The sequence below is a fragment of the Cervus elaphus genome, chromosome 9 (assembly GCF_910594005.1).
Source record: "Cervus elaphus chromosome 9, mCerEla1.1, whole genome shotgun sequence".
NCBI lineage: Eukaryota > Metazoa > Chordata > Mammalia > Artiodactyla > Cervidae > Cervus > Cervus elaphus.
In genome coordinates this window covers 105797828-105821980 of record NC_057823.1, presented here as the reverse complement: position 1 = coordinate 105821980, position 24153 = coordinate 105797828, and the positions used below count along the sequence as shown (strand labels likewise).

The window sequence follows — 24153 nt, the reverse complement described above, 5'->3', positions numbered from 1 at the left end:
TACAAAAAGATCTTTTTAGATGGTCTTGAAGATGCATCACCCTCAGATAGCTGCTTTACTTTATGGAAGAAGGAAGACAACCTTTGAGATGCCAGACTTTGCTTAGTTAGTGAAGTATAATGCTTGCTTAGCCTTTTGAAATCTTGACGTGTTAATGACTTTGACTGAGCCTCCTACCCTAACAGGGTGACGGCTGAGAGGGGAGTAACCCGTGGGACCCACTCCTCTTGCCTGTCCCTCTGGTAATTCTAGTTGCATTAGTACTGTACCAATAGTAAATATTTCTTTAAAACCCACTCTGTGATGTCATGTTGGAATCAGTAAAAGTAAATTTAAATATTTTCAAAGAACCCTCTTATCCTTTCCTCCTGCCAAACCCATTCATTCCAACTTTATATATTGTTGTGACAAGTGAGATTATCTGATTTCTCAAGCTGTCCAACAACCTGGAGTCGCTGAAAAAATAGCTGTGACAACAGGAAGAGAGAGAAATACATAGAAAGATGTGAAACCATGCAGCATAATGTGGGAACAATTAGAGCAGAGACTCCAAACTGGTGCTTCAGGGGCCGCGTCCATCTCACGAACGTGTTTAGCTTAACTCCCAATCTGTCGATCTGCACAGTATTCTTGTTTGTGTTTGTTGACTATTTTCAGTTTTTAACGCTCAAGTATCAGGTGATTCACATTTTACAAAATTGATTTTAAGTCTCCCATCAAGACCCCGAAGCACCGACTCTACGTTCCTAAAAGGATTCTGGAGAGTTTGGACTGACTGTAGTGATTTGACTGCAGACGGTGGTGTCCGTTCTCCGCTGCACCCATTTCAGGGAGGGCATTTCAGTATTCACAACGCCCACTCATCCTTCTTATCTCCCCAGCCCTGAGGCTCCGTGTTGGTGGTATTTATCTACAATCTGGCTAAAAAGAAACTGAAGAAAACATTTATTCATCTGAGTCTCCATCAAAAGTGAGGAATAGGAAGGTAGACTTAATGGGCTGAGCATTATTGAAAGAAAGGAAGCAAGTGAATTTTTTTATAGAGGAGAAAAATGTTTCAATGTGTAATATGCAAACAGTGTGTGTCCCTGTCAAAGTAGTACAGTGAAAGCAGCTTTGCTCAGTTCCTTGATCTGCTTGGCCCTTAGGCACTGGACTTAGTGAAGAGTCCATCGCTTGCAGCACAGCTTCTAATTACAGTCAAGCATAGTACTCAAGGGAGAGTTTTGCTAGGTCTGATAAATGCTATGTAAAAAGATAAAAAAGTAGATAAAACTTTCCAGAACTATTTCAATCTAAAATAGTCAAAATAGGAAAGTTTCAGTGTATATGTTGAAGCATTTGAAATTGCCAATATTTAATAATTTTGACCCCAGAAAAATGGCAGCTTCACATTGATTAACCTGCTATAAAGCAGTAGGTTTCTGCTACCTGCTTATTTCACTTATGTGGAATTCCTTCTTTTCCCACAATATCAAAAATGTGATGGTGATTTATCCTGGTTAATAAAATTCATAATACATTGAAGAACAGTTACAGATATTATGTGAAGCTTATAAAAGCAATTAAAACATATAGTACCATGCTTCATTACAGTCTGAAATACAGCTTATGTTCATGGGTGAGATAATACACTTGCAGTGTAATGATTGAAAACATTTTGCTGTTGATAAGCCCTTCATTATGAGAGGACAGTAGCTTCACAAATCTTCTAATCCCCTGAGATATAATGCTTTCTCTAGAGAGGCTTCTCTATTTATCATCTAATAAATGTGTTCTAGAAATTAACTGCATTGCACTTTGTTAGTTCTTTTTTATGGGTACAGCTTTCTCCTTTTATAGGCTTTATCTTAAAAAGAGATCATCACCTGAAATTTGGTAGATTTTATAAGAATCTTCAGTAAATGCAAAGGACTTAAATTGAAGCTTTGGGGGATGCAGTTTTATTTAAATTCTTTCATTTCTTAGCACCTGAATAATTCTTCCAAATAACGTATTTAGTCCACACAAATAACTTTTAAGCACGTAGTGGTTACACTAAGCTGAATGCATATCCTAAAAAAGTTGAAATAGTAATTATTAGATAGAGAACTACATTATCTGATATTCCTTAGATCTGATATTCCTTTTTTTGTTTGTTTAAAGCATAAAATTCTAGAGAACTAAAATGTTTAAATTCTGCTTTTTAACTTTCAAAGCTATTATCACCGAGGATAAATTGCATTTCTTAAACTAATAATAGTTTGTTTATAACTCTATATATAAATATTTATGATATTACTGATTTAAGGGAACTGTCAATCATAGTCTGTTTTCTTGAAGACATCTTTCTCTGGACCTGAAAAATAGTTGGTTGAATTTAATGACTGTTAACATAGTGTGTGGATAGATGATGAAATGAATTAAATGGAAGCACAATACTATTTCATCAAGATTTGCTGCAATTAAATAGAGTTGAATTCTCCTACTGAAAAACGTACTGAATGAAGTCGTGTTAATACATTTATTTTAGCAAAAATAGTCCCTTTACTGAAAATATCCTTTTGCATAAAATGATAGGTGTTTACTTGTTTATTTTCAAATATCTTGAAGTAAAAACAGTTCTTAAAGTTTTTGGTGAAATCAGAAAAAGCGTTTCAAATATGTTATGGACGAAAGATTTAAGTTATAGAAACTATTCCTTGAGAATATGTGGAGAATTTTCAAGCATCTGGGATTCTATTTCAAATATTGTCTTACTCAGTGGTAAATATTGATATAATACTACAGCTGATAAAGTATATCCCAATAGATTTTTAAAATAATCTGTTTGCCCACATAGATAAACCTAAATATAGAGCCGAGTAATAGTGCAGGAACCAGGAATAACTAAGAAGATGTTATTGTTTAATTGGGTTTAATTACATTTTCAGGATATACTGCTCACCCTGGATGCTAAGCTTCCTGCTTTTACTCTACCTTTAATTTTTGCTTTTTATAGACTGGGTATTGGCAGCCCACTCCAGTATTTTCCTGGGGAATCCTATGGACAGAGAAGCCTGTGGGCTGTAGTCCATAGGGTCGCAGAGAGTCGGATGTGAGTGAAATGACTCAGCACGCACGTAACACATATACACATAGACTGACCTTTCCTTTAATTATATATTTCATTCAAGTCCCAAAAAGCAATTTTTAATGAATGCCTAAAATTGAAAACAATTAGGAAAGACCATAGATTTCCATGTTCTTTCTTAATGATTGAAATAGCTGATAATCCATGTGCATTTATCTTCTCTTCCTCCTAAAATCTTGCTAAAGTGACTTTAAAGGGATTTTTTTTTTTTGAGAGAGAGAGAGAGAATGAAAGAATGAAAGAATTTAAATAAAACTGCATCCCCCAAAGCTTCAATTTAAGTTGATATGACAATGAGAGGTGGCAACACATTTTTAGAAAACACAAATCTGAAGGAGGCGTGCTAACTGTCTTAACAAAGCAGTGAAGCCATAGCCTCAGTGCTCCCAGAGAAGAGCTCCATGACAGGTGAGCCGGCTGGCCTGCAGAAACCCTCTCAGTCTTAGCTCTTAGAAGCATCCGAGAAATTAGAAAGCCCTCCTGATGCGGTCAAAGGTCCGCAGGTGACCAGATATTTGAAAGTAGCTTGTGACCTAAGAGAGATGAAAACAAACACAAAAAATCAAGCTGAAAGGAAACAGAGGCAATGCAAATAGCAAAAGAAAGCATTGGAAACCTCAAGTACTATTCTCAGAGATAAGAAAAGCAATTACATCCTTGAAAAAGAACCCACTGCTCTGAAAGAAAGGAGAGGATGAGTTTCCAGATTGAAAGGGCCCACGCCCAGCGCCATGTGTGAAAATAGATCTACGTGAAGGCACGTCATTGGAAAATTTTACATTGCTAAGGATGAAAAGGAGATCCTAGAAGTTACTCCAGAAAGAAGACAGGATTCATGCTGTAGATCAGGAATGAGTGGCTCCAGTTCTTTTAAAAGCCAAATCTCCTAATTACCACCGTGTAGGTGGTAATTATTTTGCCACTATTTGGCTCAGCAGTGAGCCAAACATACATAAACAGTCATGATAATTTAAGTATCTTATCTCTTATTTACTCTCCGAAACCACACTGAAAGCAAAGCAACAAAGGATTTTCTTTTTCTTTCATATTTTATCCCCTTCATCATTTTGCATGCAGTAATCATACAACAAATATTAGTCAAGTTAACCTACAGTTCAGCAGTTCTCTATGTAATTTGTTATTTCTCAACATTATCGAACTCTCTTTCGTTTCATCCTTCCCACACACAAAAAAGTCTTGGGGAATACTTCTGATTAACATTAAATTAGTATCCCCATTCAGAAAGGTACATCCGACAGTTTTCCTATTAAAGCCGTGAATCGCCAAGTTCCTAAAGAGGTGGGACTGCCAATCAGAGCCCCAGTTTCACATTCCAGAAATATTCAGGGTGAGGTCACTAAAGCAGAAATCACATGGCTGAGGCGTCTCTCTCATCCACCGGCTGGCCCTGGGATGGGGCATGTGGACAGAAGTGAAGTGGATGGGTCACAAGGGAGACAGGCAGGAAGTCCACACTGCAACACAGAAATGGGCCAGACGGTTGTTACTAGTGGCGCGGAGCATCCTGAATGTAGAAACCTGAACAGATAAAGGAGATAGTAGGCTTGTGGTGACCCTGCCGGACGTGCTGACTCCCGAGGAGTTGCCGCAGACAGATCCACCTCTCCACATTTCCCACAGATAACCAGTCCCAGTCCTTCAAAGAATGTTTCAAAAGGAGCAGATCTTTGCCTATCATTTTATCTGAGCAAACTGTTTGCAAGATGGAGGGTGGGGGTGGGGAAGGGGTGGAAGGAGGTTAGGCCAACAGAGCAAGAGTGAAGCACATGGACCTTGTGTCTGAAGAGTTTTGTGGAAATGTCAGAAGGATCTGACGGGTTCCAAGAAAATAAATCACTATAGAATAATGAAGCCATGCCCTGATAAAAGTATCGATCCTGAGAAATAAATCATATGACTTCTAGACACTAAAAGCAAGACACGTATGAAGGGGAAGAGTCGGGTTGCACTTGGGTTTCTCCACAGCAGAAGTGAAGCGCTTGTCTTTGAAAGCTCTGAGCATAAAAATAAGTATGGCCCCCAAATTTAATACTTAGCCATGTTGTTCCTTAAATGTAAGACTAATAGTCTTTTTTATGCATTCAGGAATTTAGGGATATATGAGGAGTCTTTCTTGGGAAAAAGCAAAAACAAAACTACTTAAAGATGCTACCTAACCACCCAGGAGATGAATTAAAGTAAAAAAAAAAAGAAAATCTCAGGAATAAATAGAATCATAGAAAAACTCATGGTATTTCACCCATTTAATATAGAACCAGAGCAAAGCAACCATGAAAATTGTGGTTAGAAAAGCATATGGAAATGCTGAAACCTGAAACAATGTAAAAATAATAACATACCTAACAAATAAGAGAGGAAGAAGAAAGAGGAAGAGATACTTGCCAGTTTTCTTATCTTTCAAGATAAGTTTTCTTATCAAGAAAATAGTCAATAGATTCTGTCCAAGATTAAAGTGTAGAATTTTAAAAGTAGCTCAGAATTCTTAAAAGTTTACATAAATTTTTTTATTTATGTAAACTTTTTAAAGAGTTGCTGTCTTATGGTAAAGAAATGTTTAGTTGAATTTCTATGATTCTTTTAATCTCAACTCAGTTTCTTTTCATTAAATTCAAGTAAAACCAATTACTTTAAAAAATCATGTATAATAATATATATTTCTGAAATTATTTTTATTTTGCTCTGGCTATATGCAGAAGATGTTGGAAGAATGCGTACCAAAGTTAGTGGTGGTATTTCTGGATAGAGGGGTTTGGGGTAATTTTTAAGCTTTCTTGGACTTTCCTTTATTGATTTAACTTTCATGATAAGTTGTGCCATTTCTACTGACTCAATAGAGTCATTGTTTAAAAATCAAGAAGCTGAAGAAATTTATTTTGATTGGACTGCTAAAAAAGTATATGCAGATATTTCAGTAACATCTAACAACCAAACACACGTTTATTAACTGAGCTGTATTCGTCTTTTCTGCTGGTGTGACCCTGCTGAGCACTGTTGAGAACCCTTTGGGGGCTTTTTATGTAATTGTCGAAAATAACTGAGCCATCATGTGCATAGTTTTCTGTGTCAGTTAAGATTCTTTGGTTGCAAGTAACAGAAACCAGCAGAGGCTACTTTAAGTGAAAACAAAACAAAGAACAAAGCAAAGACATTACTGAAAGCAAATGGGATAACTCCTAGGATCAAAACTCAATAAAATAGGCCTTGGACAAGATAAGAACAGGGGACCTCTAAGCGGGGACTATGAGTGTCCCTTCGGGGAACCTGCCCATGATGCGTGATCTCCAGCTCTTTTCTTAAGCCGTTGCAGGCAGAATGCAGATCCCTGCTGGGGAGCGTGTTTAGTCAAGTTTGGGACTCACCTAGAGAAGGGAGGGGACCTTTGATTCCAAAGTACACCCATGGAAAGGAAAATGGAAGGGTTGTTTCCAGAAACCGCGGATGAATGGACACTGGGCAGATAAAATTAGCAGTGCCCCGTATCTTTGTCTCACTCTAAGCTTGCAAAAAAGTAAGCCTCTCTCTTAGGATGCCTCTAGAGGAATTAGCTGATTTAGTTTCTTTATCAGATCTGTTCCTTCATTCCTTTCAAAGTAATTACAGGCTGCTTCTTCCCTGTCTCATGACACTGATTATTAGCTAAAGCTAATTCATCAGCTAGATATAGGTGAAACACCTTTAGCTATCTTTCAGGAAAAGCTTAGTAAATTATTTGTCATTCTCCAGCCCAAGAAACGTTCTCCCTATAAGTAAAAGTTTATTAGATACCGTGAGAGGTCTCTGGGTTCAGCCATTTTCTGTCCTAGCTATAATTAGAAAGTTAGACAAATTATATCAACTCCTAGGGAAAAAAATCCACACACATTCTCTTTTTAATAAATCCAATTTACTCTATTTGCTTGGTATTAACAACTGTTAATGTTATGTCCAAATTCCCTTCCTTCCTTGTTGAAAAGAACTCTATCACTACAGCCAGGACATACAAATGGATAGTTAATTACTCGGCACAGAGGGTTATGTGATTCATCACTGCAATGTGGAAGCAAATGTTGCCAGTTGTCAGCTTTTTCCAAACTACATAGTGTTATATGGTTTACGTCCCAATCAATGGTGGCAAAGCTCCAGAAAGAAATACTACCTAGAAGTCAGAGGCTCATTAAACTGATCAGTCTATAGCCCTTCGTCAGTGATTTCCAAACCTGGCTATGCATCAGAATCACTTGGTGACATAAAAAAATTTAAAAAAAAAAAAGGAGAAGCAGGAAAAGATACCGCTTCCTGGTATCCACCCCTGAAGCAAAGGGTCAGGAAGAAATTCAGGATTTTTCAGGGCCTGAAGTTTATACAATTTGGGGTTTGTTTTTAAGAAGATGAATGCAAAGCACCTTGCTTTAACAGATTTTACAAAAATACATGGCCATGTGGATACATTTCTAGGATCCGGGTCCTGGGAAAGGTCCATGTAAATGATGGGCCCTGAAGCTTAACTCCGTTAGCTTCAAGGTGGACCACGTGTAGGCTGGGACTGGGGAATAAATATGTGTTTGCCTGTCTGCGTCTGTGTGTGTGTGTGTCCACGTGAGTGTGTGCTCCTGTGCCGGATGCAAGGTCCCAAGTGAGAGGACCCAGGGCCGGGACTCTGACTTCTCCCTCGAAAACAAACCGAGTAGAGAAAGTGTAGTGTTCTCTACGTTTTAATCCCGCCCTGCACTGCACTCTGAACTCTCAGACTGAAACACTTTGAATTTCGTATGTTACTGACTTTGCCCTTCTTGGGGCAGAAATGCCCAGCGGCAGGAATTTGTGCCGGTTTCCAAACTAGTTCACACGCCGGACAGCGGCCCCCGAGTTGCAGCCGCACTGGTCACGGTCAGGGAGGAGCCGCTGCACTCAGCTCTCTGTGTTTCCTTCTGGTTCACCAATAGCCTTCTGCTCGTTTCCCGTGGTTTCCGTGGTTTCAGATACTGAATTTTGGCACCAGTGCGTGCGTTTGTTTGCCTTAAGGAGCACCGGGTTGAGAGAAACGACATTATGGGAAATGTCAAGTTCTTCACTTTACTCTGGTAGACTTAAATGATCTGTCCAATAGATGTCTAAAAACAAATAACAAACTGTTTTCAATCCTTTGTGAAAGTAAAACACGCTTCATGTTGAACATCTTAAAATGAACAAATATTTAAGGAAAAATATGTTACCCATAATCTCCCCCAAAGATACCTGCAGTCATCACAGTGATAAATATACTGTGGCTACTCAATAAATATTTTTAGAACAAAAGAATAATATGAACTCTAGAGAATACAAGCAAAACCTTTTTCTAACTTTTTCCCCAAGTGCCTGTGATTACTGTATCTGAGATACATGTATTTAAATGAGCATATATTGAATACTCACAAGTAAAGGCCCTATGCTCAATAATGATGATGTGAGATGAAGCTGGGAAAGACTGAGGGCAGGAAGAGAAGGGGACGACAGAGGATGAGATGGTTGGATGGCATCACCGACTCAATGGACATGGGTTTGGGTAAACTACGGGAGTTGGGTGATGGACAGGGAGGCCTGGCGTGCTGTGGTTCATGAGGTCACAAAGAGTTGGACATGACTGAGCGACTGAACTGAACTGAAAGATGAAGCAAGGTGGTCTTTGCTTCTCTCAGTGGAATTTGTATCCAGTAGAAGAAGCCCAGTAAATCCCTGCCAATGCAAGGACACCTAGAGCAGCTATGTAAAATCACACACAGGGAATTTCTTTCAAATCCAGGTGCCCCTAGCGATTTCTTTTCTCTGGACATTCTTGATTGTTCTCTTTTCTCTCATTCCATATCAGCAAATACTGTTGGTCCTATCTTTAGAATCGATTCACAACTCAACTCCTCTCCCTCTCTTATTATGCTGCCCTGAGCCAAGCAACCATCTCTTCTTATCTCGATAATTGCAATGGCCTCCTTATTGATCTCCCTGATTCTGTTCTTGCCTCCATACAGTCTGATCTCCATCCAGAAGCTGGAGAAGTCCTTTGAAAAATTTTCAGCTCATAACAACAGCCTTCTGCCACAAATTCTCCAATGTATTCCGACTTTATTTAGAGTAAAAGCCAATGTCATTACATTGGTCTGAAAGATGATTTTGTCCAACCCCCTTTTCTGTCAACTCCCCAGTCTAAAATCTACTATTCACCATCTTGCTCTTTTGCTTACTCTAGAACAAGCCAGCAACCTGCCTACCTCCTGGACTTGGCAAGAGGTTTTCCCTATACAGTGCCTTTCCCTTAGACATCTACCTGCATGACGATGTCCTCCACTTCAGATCTTTGTTCAGATGTCAGTTTCTCTGTGAGCCCCTTCCTGTTTGTCCTAATTAAAACCAGAGCACTCCTACCCCTGGTCCCTGCTTAATTTTTCTCCAAAGCACTGTTACCACTCAAAATACCATATATGCTTATTATTTATTTACTTTCATAATACAAGCTTCACAAGGGCAGGCATTTGCTCTCTTTATCCCCAGCTCCTGAAACATTCCTGGTGCATTGTAGGTGCTCAGTTAGCATTTGCTGAAAGAAAGAAGATAATGTGTTCAGTCTGCTGACATGCCTACATGTTCTCTGTTCCTGTGGTTTCCTTCTGTTCAATATCAAGATACTTTCACAACGTTGACTGGGCAGCTCAAGAGCACATATGTTGTCACTAGCCTTTGTATTTTTTAAATGATAGTTGCTGAAATCTCATCTTAACTTTTCCATGCTCCAGGGCAGGTAGATGTTAGTAGCCAATGCCTGCTTGAAACTGACGCTCCATCTTTACAGTGGTCTGGAAAATTCAGTTCAGAAAGGGGCCAATGGAGAGAGATGAGAGACACTACTGCACTTTTCCATATCTACGAACCAACATACTTAAGCCCAGAATTCGCTTCTCATAAAGTGAGGAAATCTAATATAATGTCAGGATTTTGAAAAGGATGCATAATTCTTTGATAAGTAATATATGTATTTATGCAGGCTGGAATAAAAAAGAATCATTGAACCAGGGATTTTAGGTTCTCCAGTAATGTTAGAGTGGTAAGGTTTTTTTTTTTTTCTTCCTCATCTCAAATTCTAAAATTTAATAAGGAGATTGTCAGGGGAACCTAACATTCCACTCAAAGGGTTAGTTACCAGCAAATACAGCACCACTGAAAATCAGAGTCGTGAGTCAGATTCCTGCTCAGTGAAGGCTAGCTGTAAATGCACCCCTTGTTCCTTACATTTTTGGAAGTCCCATATTCAGAAGTAGTCTACCTGCTCAATCACATTTGTGTCTTTCTGCATTAAAATAAAAATAGTCAAGAAGGGATAAGTGGGGGAATATTTATTCTTGCTCCTAATGCATATAAAGGCCTCTATTTTTTAAAAAAAACTCCTTCATTTGAACTCTTGCTTTTCCACTAGCTTGTTTATCTCATAGGAAGGAAGGCAGGCACAGCCTATAAATAATGCCTGTGTTTCCGTTTCGGGACGTATAGGGCAGGAGAGCCTCTTCCCTGAAAGGTCAAGGGCCACAGCCAGCCCGCTCCCCTCCTGAGTCAGACAGGTCTCCCGTGTTGCTATTCGGAACTCAGTAAAGCAGAGTCACGGAGAATAAAAGCCCTGTGAGCAGCATCCTGAAAATTCTAGCACAATGCAGAGTTTCCACTCGTGTTATCCACCATTGTTGGACAACTTTTATTGAAGATTATTTTTCAGTCTACTGTTAGAGGTTTAGTGTTCCTAAAGTGAAGCGTACTCCACAGTCTTTGAAATTTCCACAAGGAAATGAGCATTTGGAAAGTTCTCAATGACCTTATTTCTTCCCTTGAATTTGCTTTCATATTTCAAGAAACTTTAAGACTTTTCATGTCTCCAGAGGATAGATTAAGTTTATTTTACTGGGAGTTTTCTTCAAATTACATGGAAAATTATATGTTGTCTAGAAAGCTATTATCTGTTATAGCCTAATAATAGAAAAAATATGTATGTGCTTTTCTTCTTCAGCAATTTAATAGTTATTATAGCTTACTGAGTAATTGCAAGGGGAGAGACAGTAAGCTAGGATTTTCTGAAAATGTGTGACATATGAAAAGATGCACAGCATCATTAGTCCTTAGGGAAATGAAAATAAAACCCACAGTGAGGCACCACTTCATAGCCACTGGAGGCTCTGTAATCAAAGAGACAGATACTATAAGTGTTGGCGAGGATGTGGACTCACTGGAACTTCCATGTGTTACTGGTGGGAATGTAAAACGGCAGACCCATTTCAGAAAATGCTTTGGCAGTTTCTTGGGAAATTAAGCGTATACTTAGCCATATGACCCAGAAATCCCAGTGTCAGGTATTTACCCAAATGAAATGAGAACACATATTCTCACAAAGACGCTTATGCTAGGTTCAGGGAAGCATTGTACCTAATAGCCAAGAAGCAGAGACAACCCAAACGTCCATCTCTACTGGAACGGATAACTTTTCAGCATTGAGAATGAACAGACTTCCAGTACACATAGCAATAGAGATGAATCTCATGAACATAATGGACAGCTAAAAAGCCAGAAACAGGTGTGTTGAGAGTCTGATATTTAAAAATAAGAATACTGATCCATGCAATTGGAAGTCAAGATCGTGGTTGTCCTTTGGGGGAAGAGTAATGGCGGGTGCTGGGGATGAGGGTGCTTTGGGGTGCTGGCCGTGCTGCGTTTGTCAGTCCAGACGCTGTGATACAGCTGCGGTAACTTCGTCAGAATTCATCCAGTTGTTCCCTGAGGACTTGTGCAGTTTTCTGCATGCAGGTTATACTTCCAAAAAATATATTAAGACTATAAAAAAACGGAGTGACACTTGGTTTCCAGAGATTTAGGGCTTCTAGGAAAACACTCTCCACATTCATTGCTACAAAGACTTTACCATCCAGTGGGAAGCTTGTTGGTGAGTAATTCTAATGTGAAACAATCTCTGAGAAGTGCTGCATTAGAAATATATTAAGTACAATGAAGTAAAGGAAAATACAAAAAAAAGGACAACTGGCAAAAATGTTATAGGCTGTAGTCACTGTTGGATTTGCTACATAATACCGGGAGGAACAGAATAATGTTTAAAAGTGGAAGACACGCTATACATTAGAAAGAAAGTGAAAAGTGAAGTCGCTCAGTCGTGTCTGACTCTTTGCAACCCCCTGGACTGTAGCCCACCATGCTCCTCTGTCCATGGGGTTGTCCAGGCAAAGTACTGGAGTGGGTTGCCATTCCCTTCTCCATACGTTAGAAACAAAAGGATTAAATGCTTTGGGTTATGTACAAGGAGTTGGGACTGTTGGAGAGACAAAGTTGTTTTCAAATATCAGAACACAGAAGTTGTTTATATCCTTCAAGATGAGTTCCTCTGTTTTCAGTTGACTGCCTTTGCCTGAGTTGTAGGTTATTTTGTTCCAGAGGTTCTCAGCCCTGAGTGCACGTTGGGATCACAGGAGCTTTTATAGCTGCTCCCGAGTCAGAATCTCCAGGGCTGGGATTCGGGTGTCTGTCCTCTTTCTAGGCGCCTGTGAGTCTCCTGAACCGCCGGGGCTAGGAGCCCCTGCTGGAATCCTGCGGGGCAGAGGGAGCCTTCGCTGGGACCATCACACAACAAGAAAGGCCTCTGAAAGTGCCGTCTCTTTGTTTTGGGAGCTACTGTGGCTTTCACAAAGAAGAGCACTTTTCATATTTATCTCTTTGTACCTGTGCCAAGATATTTCTTTGCAAATGGCTTTTATCCAAGTATGACATGAAAGATGTTAATCCTACTGTTAAATTTTAACCTTAATTCTTTCAAGCACTGGGGCATTGCTTCTGATTTTATTACAGGTACATAGATCCACAGCAGACGATAGAAGTGGAAAGGACAAAATGGCACGTGTAGGTCACTTGTTAATGCGCTCACATGACTAGTCTTTCTCCTGTGAGGGAAAAATGTATTTTTAGTCCTAACATTTATGTATCAGATATTCCAGTGCAAAATAAGACCTGCTTTCACTTAGAAAATTTTAGTCCTCTACTTAGTTCATTCACTTGATATCGCTTGTTAGCTTATCCATTTTCTTTCTCTTTGTTTTCAAAGAAATTTTAGAATCACAGAAAAGTTGCAGAAATAGTAAAGGGTTCATGTGTATTCCTCACCCAGCTACCTCTAATGTTGACCCAGCTTATATAACCATAGTGCAATTATCAAACAAGGAAATTAACTTGAAACAATAAGATTAACTAAGCTACAAATCTTATTTGAATTTTACCAGATTTTTCCTTGATTTCCATGTCTGGTCCAGGATTCATTCCAGGATATCACATTGTGTTGATACCTACTTGTCAAGTCTCCTTACACTCCTCCAATCTGTGACAGTTCCTCCTTCTTTTCTCGTACCTCATTATCTTGACCCTTCTGTTGACTACTGGTGAATCATTTGTAGACTCTCTCACATTGGGTTTGTGTGGTGTTCTCTTATGAGTAGATTGAAATTGTTCATTTTGGTAAATAATTATTTGCAGAAATAATTAGATGATGCATTTTGTGTATGTTATGTTATTACTAGTGTTGTGTGTATGTTATTACTAGTGTTGTCAATTTTGATTATTTGGGTGAGGTGGTATCTGCTGAGTCTCTCCACTATAAAGTTACAACCATTGATAGTTGATAAATACCTTTGGTGGGCTTCCCAGTGGCTCAGACAGTAAAGAATCTGCCTACAATGCAGGAGACCCGGGTTCAGTCCCTGGGTCGGGAAGATCCCCTGGAGAAGGGAATGGCAACCCACTGCAGTGTTCTTGCCTGGAGAAGCCCATGGACAGAGGAGCCTGGCGGGCTACAGTCCATGGGGTCGCAAAGAGTCAGACACGACTGAGCGACTAACACAAACACAAACATCTTTAGCACTATGCCAATATTGTTTCACCTCAGATTTTCATCCACTGATTTCAGCATCCATTGGTATATCTTGCCTGCAATAATTAATGCTGTGGTCTTCAGCTGATAACATTTTTTTTATTTCCCTTATTCCTTATATATTTAGTAATTGGAGTTCTTCTATAATGTGCCCTCCCTTGGCTGTTTGTTTGTATCAATATGAAGCTGTGAATACTTATTCAATTTTCTGAATCATAATCCAGTATTATCATTATTTATTTTGCTGCCCAAATTGTTCTAGCTGCAGCCATTGGCAGCTCCTTCTGACTGAATCCTCTGTCCTTTCAATGTACCCTCACTCTTTCTTATCGCTTCTTTTTTTCTTCAATCACAAGATACCACAGAATCAGCTTCTATTTTACCTGCCCCAGGTCTGGAATTTTTCTAAGAAACTCTGATTCCTTTTTTTCAGTTTACCGGAGAATGATGTTTAGATCTGGGTGCTTGTAGACCATTGTTACTGGGGTGTCCTTGGCCCTATTTCCACTCAGCAGAATAAGCTAGGAAATATATCTATGTATATTAAGCCACACATGTATGCACATATACAATATTTATTAGTTACTTCTATATGTATTTATCTATCATGTGTGTCTAAAAAAGCATGAGTTCATTCTCATATCCCTGATTCCAATTCAGTACTATAAGGTTCATTAAGCCTCCCCCCTTTTCTTATTTGTAACTTCTTTAACAGTGAAAAGACTGGCTCTCATTATTTATAATCTTGGATTATGCATAAAGTAGTTACTGAACTGCTAACTCATACCCCTGTGAGAGATCGATTTCCCAACTAGAGTGCAGTAATTTGCTGACAGTTCTGTTTGGTTTTCAGTTTACAACATTCAGTCACAATCGTGTTTCCAAAGCGACTTACTTCTTAGTTCCATCCCCTTCGGTGTGGTCGTACTATTGGCCCTGGTCATGCTGTTCATTTGTTAACACAGTTAGGTTCGTTTGTTCCTGTCAGTAGTCTGCTTGGGCTTCCTATCCTAGTTGGTTTTATTTTTTTTATTTCGGGAGGTATATAAAACATTACTCTGGTTTAGAGAGTCAAGTTCAGTTCAGTTCAGTCACTCAGTCGTGTCCAACTCTTTGCAACCCCATGAACCGCAGCACGCCAGGCCTCCCTGTCTATCACCAACTCCCAGAGTTTACTCAACCTCATGTCCATCAAGTCGGTGATGCCTTCCAGCCAGCTCATCCTCTGTCATCCCCTTCTCCTCCAGCCTTCATTCTTTCTCAGCATCAGGGTCTTTTCAAATGAGTCAGATCTTCACATCAGGTGGCCAAAGTATTGGAGTTTCAGCTTCAACATCAGTCCTTCCAATGAATATTCAGGACTGATCTCCTTTAGGATGGACTGGTTGGATCTCCTTGCAGTCCAAGGGACTCTCAAGAGTCTTCTCAGCACCACAGTTCAAAAGCATCATTCTTCAGCACTCAGCTTTGTTTATAGTCCAACTCTCACATACATACGTGACTACTGGGAAAACCACAGCCTTGACTAGACGGACCTTTGTTGGCAAAGTAATGTCTCTGCTTTTTAATATGCTGTCTAGGTTGGTCATAACTTTCCTTCCAAGGAGTAAGCGTCGTTTAATTTCATGGCTGCAATCACCATCTGCAGTGATTTTGGAGATGAATGAAATAAAGTCTGATACTGTTTCCACTGTTTCCCCATCTATTTGCCATGAAGTGACAGGACCAGATGCCATGATGTTAGTTTTCTGAATGTTGAGCTTTAAGCCAACTTTTTCACTCTCCTCTTTCACTTTCATCAAGAGGCTCTTTAGTTCTTCTACGCTTTCTGCCATAAGGGTAATATCAAAGCTAGAACCAAAGAGATATTCCAAGAAGTGTGCACCCCTCCTCACCCCACCCCCGCATTCCATACCCTGTCTTTTTCTCCCTTTCCCACCAACCCACTGCAATTAAACAGTCTCTGTAGTTTCTGGTATGTCTTTCCCATATTCCTTTCGTACAAAGGAGCAGATTACTATTTTTAATTCTGTTATGCTTTGCATGGTGGTAGCACATCATGGAAACTCTTTTGTACTTTATTTTTTCACTGAATGATTTGAAAATTCCTAGTGATCTTCCCCCATTTAACTTTTTAAAAGCTGCCTGATGTTTAGTTGTGAGGATGTAGCATAGTTTAACCACTCTCCTGTGTATGGGCATTATGCTGTTTGCATCATTTTGCAATTACAACCAACTCTTTAATGAATAAACTTGTACATGTATAATTTTGTGTAATTAGAAGTATATATTCTTGGAAGGAAAGTTATGACCAACCTAGTCAGCATGTTAAAAAGCAGAGACATTACTTTGTCAACAAAGGTCTGTCTAGTCAAGGCTATGGTTTTTCCAGTGGTCATGTATGGATGTGAGAGTTGGACTATAAAGAAAGCTGAGCGCTGAAGAATTGATGCTTTTGAACTGGGGTGCTGGAGAAGACTCTTGAGAGTCCCTTGGATAGCAAGGAGTTCCAACCAGTCCATCCTAAAGATCAGTCTTGGGTGTTCATTGGAAGGACTGATGTTGAAGCTGAAACTCCAATACTTTGGCCACCTGATGTGAAGATCTGACTCATTTGAAAAGACCCTGATGCTGGGAAAGATTGAGGGTAGGAAGAGAAGGGGATGACAGAGGATGAGATGGTTGGATGCCATCACCGACTCAATGGACATGAGTTTGAGTAAACTCCGGGAGTTGGTGATGGACAGGGAGGCCTGGCGTGCTGCAGTTCATGGGGTCGCAATGAGTTGGACACGACTGAGTGACTGAACTGAACTGATTCAGGGTGGATTCCTAGAAATGCAGTTCCTTTGTCAAAATTGACTACAAACATGCTCATGTCACTCAGTTGCGCTGTTTGCCTATGGAAACAGCTTTCAGTGAGTTCATGTACTACCTTAATCATCATATGTTTCTGAATTATACAGCTTTGAATTTGTGTGACTTTTTAAAATTTAACTTTATTAGTTATACTTAGCATGCTAAAAAGTATTAAAATTACATTTGGGATAAGGAATTAGCCTTGCATAATTCATCCTTTGCCAAGGCATTATAAGTACCATTGTAATATGTCAGCAGCCCCTAGTAAAGGCAGTAATCGTGCATTCCATTTACCCCGTCCTCCCCGGTGCAGTCTACGAGTTCATGATCACTGGTGCAGAGGAGAATTCAGGAACTCCAGCAGTGACATAGTGAGACAGCATTACATGATGCTGTCATTTGCCCAGAGCTTTTCATGTTTCAAAACTCATTCACGTCTTCCTTTTTAGTCCACTGGACCACTGTAGAATGGCGTGGGGAAATATCTAATAAGCATTCTATTTATGTAGGGCAAAGTGCTTTACACGTACTTTCTCACTTGAACCTCAGACCAACCCGGTGAAGTAGGCAGAACAAATAGTCAGGTAAGGGAGCTGAGACGCAGGAAAGTTAAAATGTTATTCTAAGTTCAGCATCTACTGAGTAGTGAGGCCGGAAGTGAATTTGAGACGAGAAGATACCACACCACTGGTTTAGCAGCTCATGAAAAACGAAAAAAATATCCAAAGGTCGGACATATTCACAGAGAGGTAGATTACTCAGTATAGATTTTGGAATTTAAAGATTCTCTTGGACCCTGTTTTACAGACACAGTGCAAACGCGTGGCTCCCTCTGAGCTGTAGCTGAGGTCCCTCGGTCCTGCACGGCGGTAAAGGGAGGTGCATTCTGAACACGCACAGCCGCCTCTGCCGCGCTGGGTGCCGCTGCGGTGACAGTGAGCCCGGGCTCTGGAGCCAGACTGTCGCCATTTGCACCCTCGTTTTGCCACTTAATAGGCGTGGGGCCTTGGAAAGGTGTTTAACCTCAGTTTTCTTACCTGTACCATGTGTTATTTTTTTTGTAGGCCTGTTTGTTCTTATTCAGTTGCTCAGTCGTGTCCGCCTCTTTGTGACCCTGTGAACTGCAGCACACCAGGCCTCCCTGTCCATCACCATCTCCCAGAGCCTGCTCAAACTCGTGTCCATTGAGTCTGTGATGCCACCCAGCCATCTCATCCTCTGTGGTCCACTTCTCCTCCCACCTTCAATCTTTCCCAGCATCAGGGTCTTTTCTAATAAGTCAGCTCTTCATATCAGGTGGTCAGAGTGTTGCAGCTTCAGCTTCAGCATCAGTCCTTCCAATGAACACCCAGGACTGATCTCCTTCAGGATGGACTGGTTGGTTCTCCTTGCAGTCCAAGGGACTCTCAAGAGTCTTCTCCAACACCACAGCTCAAAACCATCAATTCTTCAGCTTTATGGTCCAAAACTCACATCCATACATGACTACTCTTGGGCTACTGGAGGGATTAAAAGTAACTTCATCAGAAAGACTCCCTGGTGCCATCTAGACATCATTCTGACAGTGATCATTCCATTTCCTTCAAAACACGTGTTACAGTTTAGAATTATGTATACTTCTGTGCTTGCTTCACATCTCTCTCTCCTCCTAGAATATGGGCTTCGTGGCATCGAGGACTCTGCTTATTTTTGCTGCTCTGTGTATCCCTTAGGCCCATTGCTCCTAATCACTGGGTGAACATTTCTTGACTCCGTCTGCCACTTCCTTGGCCCTGTGTTTATTTCACGTAGGATGACCTGCAGCTCCCCGTTCCTTCACGCCTCTCTACCCTTCCGTGCGCTGTTTGCTGAGCCTGACATGCCAGCCCTCATGCCTGTGTTTTTCTGGAGAATCCTTTCTCAAGATCCCTCAAGACCTAGCTCAGCTCTTCCATGAGAGCTCCTGTGACCTGTCTCATCCCCTGAAGACAGAGCCTGCCCCGTCCCTTGGCATGTCTCTGTAATAGAGCTGGCCACGTTGCAGTCATTGGTATGTTCAGCGAATATTTTTAAGAACTGACTCTGTAGCAGGCACAGACTAGGTGCTGAGGATACAACAACAGTGGATAGATCTGTCATTCTAATAGGAAAAGTGGACGACAAAAAAAAAGTACATAACTAAGCAAATAAGTACTAGCAAAAAAATGATGGAGTGATTGGTTCTGAGACGCTGCCCTTTGCCTCAAGATCTGGAAAGTGAGAAGTTTGGGGGTGGGGAGTGAGCCCTGTGTTGTGACTGTTTACCTGGCTGTTCCCCGTTCCCACCCAACCCCCCTCCCCGCCCCCCACCCTCCAGCCCGGCGCTCCGAGCTCTGTGACCCCGTGTGCCCCCGCCCGGCCATGGTGCACCGCACTGGCCCTGCGGGCATGTCAGGATTAAATGAGGAAACGCACCTGAAATTCCTAGCCCGGTGCCCAGCACCTGGTCGTCCTCAAGTGCTGGATAAGAGGCTCTAGTGTGCTCCCGAGGTTTCTGTTGTCTCATTGAATGAGTTAAGGAAAAGGAAAATTTAATTCTTACTTCAGTAAACAGAACTATGGCAAAAGAGAAACTGAATACCTTGATTGTATCTTCAGTTGTCTTATTTATGGTGTGTTTAAATTTAGACAAAAAAGAAGGAAAAAAAGGGAACTCCCATTCACTACTGATTTTAGCACCTAGAACCAGTAGGTGGTCACTGTCCGTGTGCTCATCATGTGGCCTCGGGAAACTCCACTGAGCATTTGATTGACCATCGTCTGCAGAGTGGAGTGCGGAGCTTTCACGTTCCAGCCCCAAACCTCAGTAGAAATACACAGTCCACCCGAGTGGGGTCACCTCGCATCTGGCTCTCCTTCTTCTGAGATCATAATTCTAGCACTTTGTAGTGAAAGGGGTTTTGTGTGTGTGTGCCTTCTACTTCTTCTATCATAAGAGAGCCTGAGGATATCTTAACCGATGAATTTTATGACACTACCAGAGATAGCAACAGTTTTCTTAGGTCAGGAACACCGGTAGGATTAACCTGAGACACTGCTTCTGCTACACGAAAATATCACTCAGACCACACAGCAAACCTTGGGCAGATCACTCCTGTCCTGTCCTACCTCCTTGGAAAACTAAATGCCAAAACAGCATGTACACAGTTGAGAGCATCAGCAAATTGATATCCTGAGGAACTTCTGGAAATTTTTTTTTCTTCCCTTATATTAATAGCATTTTCACTGGAAAACACTGAGATCGTGATTATTGTTTTTATAAACTTTAAATATCTGGCTCATTAGGAATGCTTTGATACTTGAATACATAGGCATGAGTTTTCTAGTTTAAAAAATTACTGAGATTAATTAGCGAAGAGATTTTTGCCATGTGTTTTTTCCCTGCAAGCTTTAAGAGTTAACATTTATTTACTTGAGTACTTCACTCTGCTCTTATCATTCTAATCAATTGGAAAATATCATCTGCTTTTAATGTCACAGGAATCAACTCATCATATCTTAGAATGAGGAAATAATTAGCAAACAATTATTATTCCTTTTTAATATTTGTGGCATTGTTTTCAGAGTTTTCCTTTACAAACCGATGCACCATAAACGTTTTCTGGCTGGAGGTATTGAAATCTGTTTCTCTGTGCACAAAGGTAGAGGCATGTATGTCTGTTTCACTAGAAGTCTGTAGCCAAGAGCCACACTGGCCTACTGGACGCTCCGATAGGGTGATGGGTTATGGAGCCTTGCAGTGATGTGTGGTGTACATCACAGATTCTGGGATAAATCTCTGTGCCTCAGTGGAGGTACAGGGCTGAACAGTCAAGAAGACTAGGGGCAAGGATGGAGTTCGTGTGACAGGCTTCATTTCCTGTGTCAGTAGGAGGAAGACTTCTGATACAGTGAGGACATTCACCATAACAAATGCTAGCAGCAACTAAATTCAACTGTGTGTATACTGTCCTCCTAATTCCTAGCTGTCTCAAGAAGGACTAATGTGAAAAATATTATACACTCTTACATTTTACCATTCATGAACAGATGGGAAAAAAATGTGCCAATTGCTAAAGAAATTCACATGCAGAGTAACACACCTCAAAATGGTGTTTCTGAAGGTTTCTCTTTTTAAAAATTATTAAATTTATCTTGGGTAAAATTTAATTACTCCTTGGGGGTTTCCTGTAATGTTATATGTGTAATTCATTTGAGTTTATGCCCTCTACAGATACGAATGTTTGGAAGTACAGGTAACCTTGTAATGAATAAAACTGATAAAAGGTTGTGTTCCAATAAAAGGGAAATTATGGAATGATTATTCACTTTGTGAAAGGCTCTGTCATAGGGCACGCTTTCCTAAAGCATTTTAAATTGGATTTCATTTACGAAACCTTTGTTTATACACAACATTTCAGGAACAAATGCAGTGAGGAAATGAGAGACATTGTCGTAATAAGATAGAGTTCTCTTGCGCTGACATCTGTGCTTCCTGTCTCCCTCTGTCTCCCCTTGCAGCTCTGATAGCCATTGGGCGGTACAGCATGACCATAGAGACTGTGGACGTCGGATGGTGCAAAGAGATTACAGACCAAGGCGCCACCCTGATCGCACAGAGCAGCAAGTCTTTAAGATACTTGGGGCTGATGAGATGTGACAAAGTGAGTTGCCTGTCGAACTTCTTTCCTACGTATCAGTGTCATTTACAGCTCGATGTTACCTTCTTCTTCTTTCCCTGGGCATATATCTCTTTACATGCACATACTTATGTTATTACAGGTATGCATGGTAAGCTGCCTGGTTTTCTAAACTAATCTGAGATGATTTTTTTAATTTCTCTGTTTAAAAATGAATGTGCTTATGCAGAAAGAAAACCGCAGTCACACACACACTCAGCCTAGCTTGTGGCTTCCTGTCCGTGAGTCCACGGACCGCGGTGAAACGTGTTTGCGTGGCAGACTGCAGCGTGCCCGGCCTCACCGTGAAATCCCGCTCGGGGTTCCAGGTTTGCTCCAGCAGTCTGGAAAGCCCAGTGCCAGCTGATTCTGTCGCAGTCTGCAGCGTGTGATTCCCCTGCTCATCGTCTTTGTGTTCTGGCCCTCTGGAGGCAGGAAAGGGCCAGTGAGGCAATGTTAGGTGGGAATCGCCACCCTTCAGATGCCGCTTTTCACACATGTTGAGAAGCAGTCCTAGAGGCCCCCCCGAGGTTCAGTGGGGCTGGCCACAGGCGTGAGCCTGGGTTTGAGAAGTTGGGCTGCATTTAATAAAGATGATCAAAAGCTGTACTGATAACCAGGCATTGGAGAGGCACTTTCCCCTTTGTCTCTTTGACGTTTTCCCCGGTTAAAAATCCGGGAGACGGTCGTTTGTACTGCGAAGGGGAGAAGACGGAGCTCAGAAGGACCAGGCGCTGGCCCCAAGCCCCTCATCCAGGGGTCACCCCAGAGCTTCAGGCCTGTGTCCAGCGCCCGGGGCCCACCCCAGGGGCTGTCTCCAAAGAAGGGGGTGCTTCCTTGAAAAAGACCCACCTCAGATACTCTCTCTGAAAATGTGGGCAGCTTGTAACAATTTATACACGTGTGCTGCTTTTTGCGATTGGTGATAGGGACAATCTAGCAAAAGAGCGTGAGGCTAAATGTATATGCCTCTCAAAGGCCATATATTTTCTAAATGTAGCAAATTTGGGGACAAATGAGAAGAATGGCCCAAATTCTCTGTGCGCTTTGTCAGTTTCGTTAATTGACCTAGTTCTTTTTTCCAGATGTTTTACAATCCCAACTTATACCAGACCTTTCCAGTGAGTTATGGTTAAAGAGATTTTAGTGTGTATACTCAGCCCAGCCTGGAAAGCTGACCGACTTTTACTGAGCAACAGTGAAGACCCCGGGTGACAAGTCTCTCTTAAACTTCACTACTAACTAACTGAACACTGCTACTAACCCTGTCACTTCAAAATGACTCCTTTTAAAACAAGTGAGAGTCCAGAGCGGGCAGAGTGTTCTAGAAACCCTGAACAGTGACATCAGAACTCTCCTGCTTCTGCCCGAAGGAATTGCTGCTCTCGAACCACCTAAGTGAGGACAGGAAAAGGTAGGCGTTTAAAGCCGGACCCACGTGCCCACAGCTGTTGGCGAAGTCCCCGTGTTTCTCGTCCAGCCTCTCTAGACTTCCCCTTCGGAGCTGGATTTGTACTCCAGTTAGTTCAGAAGATCCTTTCAGACGTATTTGCTGACCAGCATTTTGCCAATTTTCAGTAAGTGGAAGGATCGTTTTCTGCCTAAATGCAAATTCGTCCAAATTAGAGCTCTCACACCACCCAACCCAGCCCGCTGCAGCCAGCCCAGCTGCCCGCTGGCGTCCTCGGGCTTAAGGCAGTTCAGGGCCCAACACGGGAGGTTCTGCAAGGACGGAAGTTTGCAAACCATACAAAAAGCGCACGTAGAGCCTCGCACTTAAAAGCCTGCTGGTTGGTTCAGTTGGATGGAAGTCCAGTGTGAGTGTTCTGTCCTCCGCATCTGCATTACGCTGTCCGCCTCCAGATCCTAAATTTCTATCAGGAGTCAAAGGAGTGTGTGAGTAGCAAGGAACCGAAGATAGCAGTTGAGGGCGTGGACTCTGGAGCCAGAGTTCAGGTGCAGACCTGAGCTCCGCCCTTAGCCACGTTGGCTCGGACCGGTTAACCTCTGAGTGCTTCTGTCTCCTCATGTGTAAAACGAGGATGATAGCTGTACCTGTCTTGTAGAAATGCTGTGAGTATTTACATGAGTGGACATATATCAAGCCCTTAGAGTAATGCTTGTTATATATAAAATGCTGAATGTTAATAATTACTCTCATCATCAACAATATTATATTAACCTGGGTCTTGATTTTTCAATTCACAAATGAGAAAAAAATTGCATTGCCTGCTATCCCGTTTTTGAAAGGAAATCTTTAGAAAGAGGAAAGACATGAACTGAAAGATGTTGCCATTTCACTTTTCCCTCACTTAAATTTAAGATTATTATTTCTACAAAAATAGATCAATAATTTCATATTAAACACACTCTACAAAGGGAAACTGATGCCTTTGAGGGACAGTGTATTTGGAATCAACTTACTGATCCAGGCATAAGGCTGAAGAAGGATTTGCAGTGGGGGACAAAGGTGAGTTAAAGATGAAACAATTCAAAGAGGCAGGAAAGCAAAAAGAAAGAAAGAAGAAAAATGATGAAGGAGAGGATATTAGAACCGAAACCGGAAACAG

The 24153-nt window shown here is 41.2% G+C and overlaps 1 protein-coding gene across 1 annotated transcript in view; it reads left to right on the top strand.

Annotated features, from left to right (window-relative positions):
* FBXL17 (F-box and leucine rich repeat protein 17) overlaps positions 1-24153 on the top strand; it is a 498904-nt gene that overhangs the window by 457340 nt on the left and 17411 nt on the right. Inside the window, exon 8 of the mRNA XM_043913747.1 lies at positions 21426-21568. Coding sequence (XP_043769682.1) covers positions 21426-21568 — 143 coding nt within the window. The remainder of the gene's footprint in view (positions 1-21425; positions 21569-24153) is intronic.